The sequence below is a fragment of the Plodia interpunctella genome, chromosome 3, assembly GCF_027563975.2.
Source record: "Plodia interpunctella isolate USDA-ARS_2022_Savannah chromosome 3, ilPloInte3.2, whole genome shotgun sequence".
In the NCBI taxonomy this organism is placed as follows: domain Eukaryota; kingdom Metazoa; phylum Arthropoda; class Insecta; order Lepidoptera; family Pyralidae; genus Plodia; species Plodia interpunctella.
The window spans coordinates 369,739-383,921 of NC_071296.1; the positions used below are offsets into that span (position 1 = coordinate 369,739).

The 14,183-nt window shown below is 35.8% G+C and overlaps 1 protein-coding gene across 1 annotated transcript in view; it reads left to right on the plus strand.

The window, feature by feature from the left end:
- The first annotated feature begins 4,965 nt into the window (after positions 1 to 4,965).
- Madm (MLF1-adaptor molecule) overlaps positions 4,966 to 14,183 on the plus strand; it is a 56,665-nt gene continuing 47,447 nt past the window's right edge. The window contains exon 1 of the mRNA XM_053769074.1: positions 4,966 to 5,425. Within this exon, the coding sequence (XP_053625049.1) occupies positions 5,300 to 5,425 (126 nt within the window). The 5' untranslated portion in view covers positions 4,966 to 5,299. The remainder of the gene's footprint in view (positions 5,426 to 14,183) is intronic.

The window sequence follows — 14,183 nt, forward strand, 5'->3', positions numbered from 1 at the left end:
ATTTGGTATACAAACTCATGTGGCACGAGTGTGGTTCGAACCTGGAACCTTTCGATCTCCAGGCGAGCGTCATAACCATTACACCACATGAAGAACACTAAAACATGAAGAATGACAATTTCTATTCCAAGTCGGTTCTGGATATGCGCGACATGCTCTCTTGACTTATTCGTTAGTTTAGGCATTTCAATATATTACAATATCAATACATTGACGGTTACGCAATATGTTAAAGTTTAATTGCCATGGCGTTGTAATCTTTAGCCGGCTATACTCGTACATTACCCTGGAACAGTTAAATATTGAGGCCAAAAACCCTCGTCATAATCATTGTCACCATGACAGATTTGATTTATAACGTAACACTTTTTATCTTTTACACGCGAATCAACGAAGTGTGTCGTGGAATTTATGAGGGTAAAAGTATGTTATTAATTTGTTATACATGATGCTAGAGTTTCGCCTAAATCTATATAACTATAATTATTCCATCATAAGGGACCTTAAATGTTGTCTATTTATATATATATATTTATTTTTATTAATGTAGGCAGTTCAATTTTAACCTGATCTAACATGGGAACCCGCAGCAAAGTGTCACCACCATCTTCTGTCTTTCTCTTTCTCTTGTCTTATCCTCAGGTTTTCTCGGCTTCATTTTGGGTTGTGACACCCCAAAACACAGGCACATCTCAAAAATTCATGAAAGAAATTCATCATTTCATTATTTTTAAATAAAAATTTTCACAGAATGATTGCAATATCATACAAACTTTCATTAATTACTTAGTTTAAAACTTATGCATAATAAGTAAATGTTTCTAGTACGTTTAACTAACTAACTTAGACTATTAATTTCAAACCCCTTTTGTGCAAACTATCGTCAAATCCCACATGCTATTGTCCAAAACATAATCAAAGTTAGTTGGAAAAGCACTTGTCCTGCATGTATTAGTTAAATATTTCGGTTTCCATCCAGCCAATTTTGAAAATCGAATCAGAGCGGACGCAATTGCATCGGGGCATTCATTATTTCATCGATTTTAGGGTTATGCCATAACCGGACACAAAAATTGCACGGAATTAAGACGTGGTGCTGAATCATAAATAAAAGCACGACGTACTACGCAATGTTCATGAATTCTCTTTGGCATGAAGCGCATAACAGCTGCATTCAAATTTCCTTTGGAAATGAACCTCCATTATACACTAACGCCTCTAGCGACGTAGTCTCTCTGGACTGGACACATGTCCAGTCCAAATCCCCGTGTCCAGTTACAGAATTACCCGTAGCAGTGAACGTGTGCGACCGACTCGTTAAAAATTTCCGATGCAAATTGTAAGTTTCACAGGGACGTGTTCGCTTGACGGCGCTAATGAATCGATTCATTCCATTTGGTACAAATGGCCTTTGTTCTGCGTGAAACTCGAATGGATTTGTTAATAGAGATTTCCTATGATTCTGTTCCTTTAATTAATTTTGCTTTAAAAAAACCTTTCAACCGACCTGAAAATTCGATTCATCTCTTTCTCTTATCTGAGCGTTTTCCCAGTGGCTGCCTCGCCATGTAGGAGCCCAGGGTCCGCTTTCCTACTTTTTCTCCTCTGCTTCACATGGTCTTCGGCATCTAGCTATCCCTATGAGAAGTATTCCCGATCCTCGATTGCCTTTTACTATCTGTGCGGCATAAAATGCAGCCCACAACACACCGCACCACAGCCCGCATATGTTTTTGTTCGCTCACATGTAAAAATGCACTAAAATAATGCCAATCATTACATAAATTACAGCAATTACGAACGATGTTTATCGCTAAATTTTAAAACATTATCTAAGTATTTATAGTACAGAAATAGAATCACAAATATCAGAGTTCAACCTATTTATATACCCTTAGTTGCTGCATCACGAACTATCATGAGAAATCGTCTGGTGAAGAGCAAATGTAGGCATTTGGCATCACAATAGCAAACATTTGGGCTCTTCCGCAGCCGATCATCCAGACATTTTGTCATTTGCCGAGAATGGCGCTTGCGAAGATGATTGATGACGAGAACTAAATGACTTTGCCGCTTAGGCGACTCGAAAAAGTCTGACATATGCGAGTTATTCCACTATTCTGCGCGAAACTATTCTACCCCTTTGACTGCTGTGTCCAGAAATGACTTTTCGAACTTGCTCCTTGTAGGTTAAAATGCAAGTCATAATTATTTTTCTACGTATAAGTCTCATGACTTTGGATACTTACTTATAGACTAGATAGTCTTCTCAGAAATTTCTAATTTCTGTCTAACATTTCTAGACCAGCCAGTTCAGTACACGCTGGAATTGTAAGCTGATAAAAACTCTTGTGACCAAATTGAAGGGACAAATAATTCAGTCCAGTCTCTGTTATAAAAAACAGAGACTGGACTGAATTATTTGGCTGAAATGAGCATTTTATGACGACCATGCGTCGGCAAACAGCCGATCAATGGTCCCTTGCAGAGCTAAACTTATGGATGAGACTGAAGAATTACAAAGTGACAGACGCTTGACAGATATTTTCAAAAAATCTTATGTATACGCGCGCGTCAAGGAAAAACCGACGATATATTATTGTAATGCTATATATAAACTATATAATATATAGACGATGCTATATCAGTAGCGTCTTATTGTCTTTACTAATATCATTCTCCGAATCTCCACGCTAAGAAGAAGACCAGCAATGTATTTGGAGTCGCCTTAAAGATGATCGATAGTGTATTTCTGGAATCTAAACAATATTAGGTAGTATACAGAAAACTTAGTATTTTAATCTTCTTTGTTTCCATATTCCATACCTTTCAGATGGTGAAAAGGCTGAGTATTAACCTAACTGAGATTCGGCGTTCATGAATAGGGTCTTATACTTTGTAAAATATAACTTGAGTGCTATGACAGCAGGATGAACCGATACATTTGAAATGAGAGCGACAGAGACAGTTGTATAATTATCATGGAATTAGTAGGTACTCCAGTACTTACTAATTCCATGATTATTTTCATACTATATGACCTATGACATCTGTAATAGGATACAAGTTATATGGATTTAGTAAGTACTTCGTTGTACGGAGTACCTACTAATTCCATGCTTATACCTAATTCCTTTTACAGGGTTTCTGCGGACCTATAACGAGTCATGCCCCATTGCTCAGTAGCACTCCGTCGTTTCGACGTAGGTCCGTGTTGTCTGTACGCAGAAATTGTATGAAGTTTTGATGCCTACGTCAACGTTGAGTCACAACGAACTGTGTCGTCCTGCAGGTACCTGCAGGTATTTGCAGTTGATGCAAAGCCCAAATCAAAACCAACAATTACTTCGATCACGTCCAAATTGTAGCAGCTGTTATTTCCGCAGTATTTTCCCAGTTTTACTTCAAACAACAGTGATCTCAAACGACGTAAACATTCGTATGTTTGTGTTGCACATTTCAAAGCAAAAATATGGAAGCTTTAGAATTGAATTCTTATTGAAACAATCGGATAGTTCAGTTCCATATTTATAGTAATCCATCAATGTCTGAATCCGTAGCGCCGCATTGGGATGTATGGGTGTAATGAAAATGTGAAAATAAAAACATGAGAAAAATATATAGTTACGTACAACTTTTAATAATAGACAATTGTGAACGGCCCACACTAAGTAAAAATCTAGATTACTAAACTAAACACAATGAATTAAATTACTACTTTCACGATCTCGGTGGCGCAGTGGTAAAGTGCTTGCCTCTGAACCGACACGTCCCGGGTTCGAACCCCGGTCGGGTCATGATGGAAAATGATCTTTTTCTAATTGGCCCGGGTCTTGGATTCTCATACTTATATATATATGAGAATCCAAGACCCTATATATATATATCATTGCATTGATATTATTAATGCTTAAGTTTGAAAGATATTTGAAAAATCTGCGAAATAAAAATTTATGCATGGATTTTAATGAAATTTGGATACCTTCTTCTATCTTCCTAGATAGAACCTGAATCGCACAGGGATACCTTTGGATGTTCAAGTAGGTAGGTTACTTATGTAATTTTAATGAAAAATAAAACAGTAGACGTAGACCCTTGCTTGTGCATCTCAATTTATTTTACGACTTTTACATAAAGGCTGCAGAAAGGAACGAAACAGTGTAACAATCCGACCTAGTAACGTCGTAAACTTACATTGAGAGAATCGGTTCTTCCCGTTTTATGATGGATCGGCTTTATTCGAGTGAGGGTAAGTCCTTCCCATCTGGTACAGATCGAAGCATTTAATTTTAGTGACTATCTCTAGCAGGTTCTGTATCCAATTCTGGACATAGGCCTCTTCAAATCTTTTCCAATCGTGATGGTCATCAGCAGTGGACTTGCCGTGAGCTGTTGGCCAAACTTTGACGGATTCGGTTTTCATCTGTCTGCGATTGGTGATAGTGGTGGCCTTCCTTGCGGTCTCGTACGAGAATTGGTATGTATATCGATTCCGCCAAAGTTTGGCAAACTGTTGGTGGAATAGTATGGTGCCGGCATATTATTTTGGCCAATTAACGATTAACGATGACGAAAAAAAAATGTATTTACAGCGCCATCAAATTTTAATTTATAAAGTCATTTAAATGGACAAGCACATCGTACCTAGGTGTTTTCTTTCATAAATATTGTTCAGAATTTACTATAGATGTCACTAGCATAAAGGTTTTGTTCGCATTACATAGATGGCGGTGAAATAATTTATTTTCAATTCTACATGGATTGTTTATTCTAGTTTAATATTTCTTCAAATAAAAGTAATTATAAATAAACAATTATATACTTAATTGATGGGTCTAATTATTTAAAATTAATTATTGAAAAAATAAGTCGTACCAAGCAAGTCACCGTTCTAGAAAATAGTCTATGGTTGTTGCTGATAAAAAAAAAATGAATTTTTACTCTATGGTTTTTATATTTATGTCGGACAGAAATACGTCGAGAGCTACGCCGGTGAACAATTTATTTCAATTATAATGAGAGAGCTCTTTGCAGACGTTGTGTGTTCTCGTGTCTTGTAGATCAATCATTCAACTTCATTATTTAACGCGTACACGGTCGTGATAAGTTTTGTGTATCGAATAATGCTTTGGGATGAAACATTAGTGACGTCTCGAGCTACAGCCTTGGATATTATGGTTACAAGAAAAGGTGTATTTTGAAAATACATCCAGTGTTTTCTGATTGAAAACGTCTGTGAAGTATTAGTTGACTGTGCAGTGATATTGTTTTGTGTGTGTAGTGACGTTACTGCGTTGCTATGTCCGGAGGTAGGAGCATTGACAAGGAGCGAAAGTCTCCCAGGGAAAGCGGGGAGGATTCAGAGGATGAGAGTGAAATCCTGGAGGAGAGCCCGTGCGGACGGTGGCTAAAACGCCGTGAAGAGGTAAGTTCAATAAATTACACGAATTATTGTTTTGTGTCCACATTGTGTGCGACGAAATGTGGGCCAGTGTAACTCATGATTATCATCAGCTGATTCACAAGGTTAGCTGATACAGCCGAAATGAGACGCAATAATGCATATTATTGTTTTATTTTATGATATTACTGCAAATTCCGTTTGTTTTTTTTTTGTAGTGATGTAGGTATGATCATTTTTGAAATGTGATATGTTTTTGTTGTTATGAATTGTGAATATGAATTCACACACTGGCCCAGTAAATCACATTGATTTCTTATTATGAACACTCAAATGTGAGTTTATAAAGTAATACATACTTATTTCAACCTACGGTCCAAAATATTGAAGGTTTCCGAGTAGCACCCTAAACATAATTTTGAAAGATGTTGATCAGTAGTTAAAATAATAAGTAATATTGATTACTGAATATTGTTAGAGGATTAAAATTTATCTATTTTGCAAGGTTATTCCTTTGTTAATATTTTTTTTTGTAATGAAATCATTCTGTCAGATAATGTGGGTATTACAAATGTGATTGTACAGTTTAATTAGATAGCTAGTTCTTGTCATGATTTTATAGCCATATTTGATAATAGAGGTCTTACTTTTTCATTCATTAGGTATGTTCTCTCTGCCGTATGCCGTCATAGAGCATGGGGCAGTATCTGCATTCCTACTTTTTTCCTCCGCTGGCGTGCTATGTTGTCACCACTATTACAATTACATAATAATATATAAGGACAATTCATACAGATTGAGTTAACCCCAAAATAAGTTTGAAACTTGTCTTATTGGATTATTAGGTTCAAGTTCTTCTAAACAGTAACTAGAAATGATTTAGTAAATGTGATTGTGTGTTAAACACTCATACTCATTTTTTAATAAAAGATATTATGCAGCCAATGCCATAAAAGTGAATTAAAATAGTATCTACCTACTTAGACATCTGGATTAATTTATAAATAAATAATTTATTGATTTCCTTAGATGTAGGTATATGTTAGTCACATACACGAAGACAAGATACACATAAATTTATTTATTTATGTTCATTTGAAAAAACAATTACAAAAAAGTACATAATTGCATCATGACCATATTGATTATAGAGCATTGTTATTGTAATGCAGTTTTCATAAACTAAGAAATCCCAACTAATCCCATGCCAACTAATATTATAAATGGGAAAGTAAGTTTGTTACCTCTTCACACATTATCTACTGGACCAATTGTTATGAAATTTGGTACATGGGTAGAAAATAACCTGGAATAACACATAGGGTTTTTTATCCCTTTTTATCCCAAAAATCTCACAGGAGTGAAGCTAGTCAACAATAAAATAAAAAAGGTAACATCACAGCTGACAATACCTATACTATAAAAGTCAATAGTCTAAGTCAGTTGCACTGATCTAAGCAGTATTGGAGTGCAAAGAATCTCTCAATTAATTTGCAAAAAGAAAGTTTAGCCTCTAACTAGGTGGAACACCTAAACTTTAGCGGTACTCAATATATCTTAGTTTCACGACTAGACATGTGAAAGTTTTGGTCTCAAAATACTTCAGTCAGAAGATCTATGTACACTAGTAGCTTTGTTTTTATCAATATACCTGGGTACATTTTTTCACTTCAGCATGAGAAAATTATTTAAAAGTTTTTCAAAATCCATTGTTATTCTAATATGTGTGCTTATTGTTTTTATATAAGAATCTTAGACAGGATCCTGAGTAAATATTATTTAAGATTTTGTTAGAAATTGACCAATAGTATAATAGGAATATATTAAACCAAACATATTGATGGTTGACAGCACATTATATGTTCCTGGCACAGTTCACTCGCTAATAATTAAACATTATAATCCAGAACGGCGCCAATGTACACACACATATATATACTGAACATACCATCATTGAGTCGCATCAAATTAATGTGTTAATACTGTCCATTGCTGTGGTTGTATATTTAGTTAAATTTTTGTTTATTTAAAATTTGTTTTATTAAATTAAGTAATTTAAATATGTATTAATAATTTAAATTTCTACCTTTCTACCTACTATAGCTCTCTGATAGGACCACTGCTTAGAAAAAATATCAAAAGAAATAATATTTGTAGATTGTATAATGCAATGTTCATGTTCTTATGGACAAGAGTTCTGCAGAAAATTTCCATCTAATAAAAATCAGAAGACTTAACTTTACACATCAAATTCGTGACAAAAATGTAGTGCATTTTTTTATTGAGATGATGACAATTGACAGTTGTTTCAAAGGCAAACTTATTGTCACTACACTACTTATTGTCTCCCGGTCCATTGACACCTAAATACTAATTACACATAATGATTACCTGACGAGCAGCTACTTTCCCCAGACGCGACGGGCAACGACCGGCGATTCGGCGCTTGCGCAAGTTTCACTATCGCTTTCTGTCCATCGGACCCTCATGTCGGCCTAAGTTCCAAGACCACTTTGATTGTTTTATGTATTAATTATTTTCGTATCTTTTAAAGACTCGTACATACTTTTTAAACGATTGCAATTAAAAAAAAATATTACAGTATAGGTGTACATAGAAAATAATAAAATTTCTTTATTGCAGAGTCAAATATTGAACTTTGTGGTCATGTTAATAAGATTGGTAAAATCACTGTTGGCAATATTCGCACCTACGGTCAAAAACTGTTGTTTCTGAGTTAACTGGGTACAAGTTAATCTCCGTGTAACCATGCCACCTGGAAATTAACACCGATATCACAATTTGCTCGTTATACGATAGCTCATGTAAAACTCGCGGTCTAAAGAGTATCGGTGTCGCAATCACGTAAGATCTACTGATTTCGATTATATATTTGTTTTACACCTAACTTTAAACCCGAAATTCGGGAGCGGGTCCCCAGGGCGCAACTACTTTGTGGTTATCTAAAATTGTAATGTAATCGTTTTACAACACGTAAATCAAGTCCCGAAAATGCGACTACATTTGAATCAGTAAACCATAACTTTAACACTAGTGATCTTATTAAAAAAGTAAGTATTGACTGTTTTAACACAATTTAACACAGTCAAGTTCACGGTGTCTACACAAGTAGTAGCTATACTCCATTAGTACAGTCTATAACAAAACTGTCTCCGTACTATTGTTATACCCATATCGACCTTCAAAGGTCGTGTGTCCATCTCACATCAGCCGGCACTTATATCTGTGTCGTACCTAATTACTGAATTATTTTTATAGTAAGTAATTGGTCGATAGGGTTTAGAATGGCAGTTCATTGATTTATTATGCAAACAAACCAAAACACCTTTAACAAGTTTTATTGGAGGAGGTATTAATTGTTATATTGATGGTCATCAAAATCATTAACATTGACCATAAAGATTTTGGTCTGTTTGCCTTGTTGAGGAAATGAATGAATTCCAAATTCCCATGAAGACGAAGCCCGGCCCAGCTATACGCTCAATGAAATTCCTTGAAGAATAACACCTTGTTTCTCATTTTCCGATGTAGCAATTGTTTCTTGATGATTGTATTGTTCTATTTGAAACACATTCGACCATCGATTTCTTATAACTGTTTTTAACCTACCTCTAAGGGTGAGTTTGACCGTCAAATTTGACGTTGATTTTAACTGGCACGCGTTTTTTAGACAAAATGACGTACTTTGTGTTTTTATGCGCACGTTAAAGTTAACGTCATAATTGACGGTGCAACTCACCCTATGTGTCAAGATACAATATAGTACTAAACTAATTAGGGTCATGGAATAATTGAACAATGTCTAAGCGTTGACTCGTTCAGTCTTAATTAAATTGGAATCAAGCTATTCATAAAATTTCTTTTACTTGTTCTATTTTTAGCTTTACATTCTTTGACACCCACTCTTAAGTTATTTTCGTTCCAAGAACTTTTTTCGAAGACCCATTGAAGAGGCACAGGCGACAGAGCTCATTCATCATTATAAAATTATCGGTCACTGTTTTTTTGCTACAATTTTTAGACAGTCTTCCAAGCGCTCGCCTTGAACTCTATTGAGATAACGTAAAGTTTATATTTGAATGACTCAATGTCACAACTAAATATGTGCTCGTATCAGATATACTTTCGACAGTGGGTCAGTGACACAGTTATGAAGCCAGCTCTATGGGGATTTTTTGTGTGACTTTTTCTAAGAAAGTGAAAATGATGATTCAAAGAATTTTATATGAGAAGAAAGTCCACTTTTAACTGCTGACGTATATGTACGGACTAACTAGTTTGAGAAAGCTTTTGAAATATTAGGATGTGATATATTTTCTAGATCAATTTTACCCTCGCTTATACTCCTTCGTCAAGGTAGGTACAACTAAATTAAATTGAAAGTTTACTTAGAGGCGTTTCGGAGAATTTCCATTTGCCCAATTAATCTGCCAAAAATCTACTTTGGAAAATACTTAGCCTGGACCTAGTTACGTTACGATACTTTTTTATTATTAATTGCAGCTATTTTTTTAAATTGCAACGCATATACCATAAATTACAAAGCCAAGTTCGATCAAGTAATACTTTTGTGTTAAACATTGGAGTAAAGATATTTGTTTGGGTAGTCTTATGTGGAGGATTTGCTATGAATTTGATTAGATTTTAAATGCTGTTGATTGCACAAGTTTCGGTTAATTTCATAATTTATAAATACTATAGCAGTGAACAACGTGACCTTTCTCCGTAGCGGCCCGTAATGTTATCTGTGGTAAACCGGTGATAGCAGCAATCAAGTGGTAATCACCGGATGACGATCGTGCAATCCGGACGGAGAGGAGCCGATGAATTCTGGAATTTTCCGGACGGAAAGCGTCGCGACTTTGTTCCGAATGCGGGCTGTGGAATACGGAGGTGTTAATTAGGCAGTAATTCTGATTTATTTCATTCAGTGCAACATATTATAATATGTAAGGATATGTAAAATTTGCAGTGACAGATGTATAATTTAACATATATAAGGAATGTAAAAGCATCAAATTACAACTGCGGAATATCCAGAAAAATAATTAAGTTACTTTGGCTTATCTGTTACATTTTTACGGTTTAATACCTCAGTTTATTTTCGGAAAATAATGATAAGACCTGTGGATAAGGTCATAATGAATCAACATAATGAAATTTAAAGGCAAATAGAATTAATAATATTCTTGTGACGTTCACACGTATAACTTTTGTGCTTATATTTCGTGTCACTATTTCAAATGTTGTGTAATCGTTACTTAATTTGTTTATTGTAGACGAAACTACATCTAGTCATTAGCATAAGTCGCTAAAATGTAGTTGAACGTGATAAAAAGGAGTGACGGATCCGTTAGTAGCAATTAAGTCTAGATTTGTGATGAGACATCCAATTAACACTACAATATTGCCACTTCGCTCGTAGACCAGCTATGTCTTGACGCCACTAGGGTTGGCACTTGTTCCATGGTGCTCATCTTCACTAGAAACCAGAGTTTTCTAAAACTATGTCATGGTTGAAAGCTAAATAAGCCGCAGTGCGAGTGTGCAATTCACTTTTCATTATCGAATCTTCTCGCAATGAAACCCAACACTTTCTTGCTGGAATCATCGAACATAAGAGTTTACAAATGCAATTATATACAGAAAAAACTTTGACGCCTTTTGTCATTGCAAGAAAACCTAAGATGTGCTGCATTTTATGGCCTATAATTTAAAATAGGCCAGCTCTGTATGTATATCCTCGCTAATGGCGCTATAAGTGGAGGTTTTATCTAGATTATTGTTAAGTACTGGTCCAGGCCGCACGCAATGGCGTCTGAGCCGGTTGCAATAAAAATGTACTCCTCATTTTCTGAGCGTCGGTTTTTAAAGAGCTCGTTAACCAAGATTATAATAAATGTCGCTAAATATACACTCTGCCAATACAAGTCATTTCTCTTGTGTACATATTTATTACCTTTTGAATGTTATTAAATTTCCGCTAATTGATTTTTCATCAACAGCAATTTTATCAATAACTATAAAAAATATATATTAATGGGACTTAGCACTAACCATTTTTATTTAATGTTGCTGACGTCTCAACGACCTTGCAATGGCCGTGGTCGCAGACCGAGCTATTTTATTAACATCTTATGATTAGACTTTCACGTAGCTGTCATGTAACTGTGTAATATGTTTCTGAAATGATTCTTTCAACAGTCCCGCCACGTAATACCGAAGCTTTCGTACCATGGTATATTTTCTGCTGAACTGATTGTGACAATCTCCATGTGAGTACATAATACAGCTAGACTAAAAATAGAATATCTAAATATTACATGTCATGCAGTATGTTACGTGAAAATTCAGGAGTTCATGTAAAAGTTGGCTATGAGTGACGCTAACTAATGTAGTTAGAGTTAAATAATCATTAAAATTTTAGCTAGAGAGCCACACAACTACTGGAATGCAAAATTTAAATTACCTTCATATTTGGACCATAGCTTAGTTGCTTTTGAGTATTGTTACTATTGTCATTTATTTTTTCACAGAATAGAAAGGTGTCTATTGAGCCCGGGTTGATCTCGGGTACACAATTCGGCGTCCACTATTGATACAGTACGGCTGAATTGTTCCCTGTACTATTATAAATACCAGCTGTGTAAAAGCTCACATATTACGTTATTATGGTTCAATAAATATCTGGCGGCGCATAAATGTTAATATTTGAACATAATTTTACTGTCCTTTTGAAAACGCCTTTAATGAAATTTTGACGACACCTCGAAGTTACGAGAGTTTAATGAGTAATCATCACCATTATGGAGCCGTTATAGCTCAATTAGACGTAAAATTCTCAAATACTATATGTTTGATGCTGCTATGACCTTACTTTAGACCTCCCAGGTTTATTCCTTGGGGAGAGGTAATATTGAGATAGGTATATCACAGTAAAGAACAGAAAGTATTAAGTGAGCACTCTGTTGTGATTTCTACAGAATTAAAAACAACAAAAAATTACTAGTTAACCATAGTAATATTATAAAAGCAAACGTCCACGAACGTCTTTCTGTCGTCGTCACGCTATCGCGTGGTTCCTAGAGCGTTTCGACCGCTGCGGCCGCGCTGTCATTACGATCCGTCAATTTCCTTGAGGATGAAATCGTTTCCAAAATCAATCAATGACGATTCTAAATATTAGAGTTAGAGTGACCTACTTACTTTGTGGTTTAGGCACTAATGATCAACCTTCGTTGTACTAATCGAAATTGAATTCTATCAATAGATTACCTTTTATCTAGAATTCGATCGGTTCATTCAGTGACATTCTAAAATCGAACATACTGATGGTTGATACTACTTTAAATGTTCATTCTACAATTCAGGAAATGTAGTGCTAGGACCTCTCACCAGCGAAGCAGGTTCAGGCTTCAGGTCACACCTACACTATCTCTCAGTCTTAATTTCACCAATGAGCCCTTCTCACCAGCTAAATGTGGCTTACCAGATCAGTACCCCCGTCTCTCGAACATCTTGTGTACTTTGAGAAAAACTCAATTAAAATTTTTCAAAAGCCTTGGACTATAATATCCTGCTGAAAGCTCAATGAAACGTTTCGTCACACAATGGAAATAGCTCCCGGACTACGTTGGAAAACGTTTTATTTTCAATGCTTTTGTCTCGCATAGTTGAATACATTTCAGAGGTATTTTATTGCGGTCATAAAATATATTTTACTGATGTGTTTACTGTTTATAGTGTAAGGGAGCCCATGGAAACGCTATATTATTTTAAGGAGGATATAAAAAAGGGCAATGTTAAAATATTCTACTGGACTTTCAACAATTGAACCCTACTATATTTGTCTATAAACATAGTAGGGTTCAATTATTCAAGGTCACCATTCGGCTATTCGACCACCTCCCATCTGAAACCTTACCCATTGGACCTTCAAAAAGTTATCATACTCCACGTCTAACACATTTTTCATCACTCTAAGCCGTCATCCGATTCAGAAGTCACATTTTCAACATTCTACAGACAAATTAGGCTAACCAGCGTAACCTTGTTAGAGTAACAAATCGTTTTACACCAATTATCCGATCTGTGACGTCGGGCGCGAGCCGTGACGCAACGAGCCCAGACCAGCCCTAGACGGCGGTGATGGTGAGTCAGCAATTGACTGTGAAAGTTGGTGCTAAAACATTTTAAATGAAAATAAACGCATCTTATCTATTAACTTTACGAATATAACAAAGACTTTACTTTGGAAGTGCTGCTTCGATTTGAAAAATAATGTGTACATGATGTTATTGCCGCATTCAACCCAAGAATTAACATTTTGAGGATTCGGCTGTGATTTTACAACAAGCCGCTTGCCTGACGTCAACCGTCCTTTGATATGCTATTGTTGTTTCAGCTGCTAAGGCTATATGTCCCTTAGTCGTCTCGTACGACATCCGCGAGAGGATATGGAGTACTCCTATTCTCGGAACCATACGCCAGTGATTTTATCAGCTAGGAACACAGGCATTACCTGTGAACCAATATAATGTGGTAAAAGTTGCCTCCAGCAACGATTGGTAGTTGAGCTGCAAGCCAGACGGGCCCCAGACGAGAGAAAGGACCGAGAGCAATGATCTTACGGCCAATGCCAAATGCACTCGTGGGCAATCGTGGCTCGTCTATTGCGTTTTGAAAGTGAATGGTTATTGTTCTAACAGATGTGGGGATTTGCTTCACATTTGAGCCATAGACTAGTCTAGTGGAAATTAAG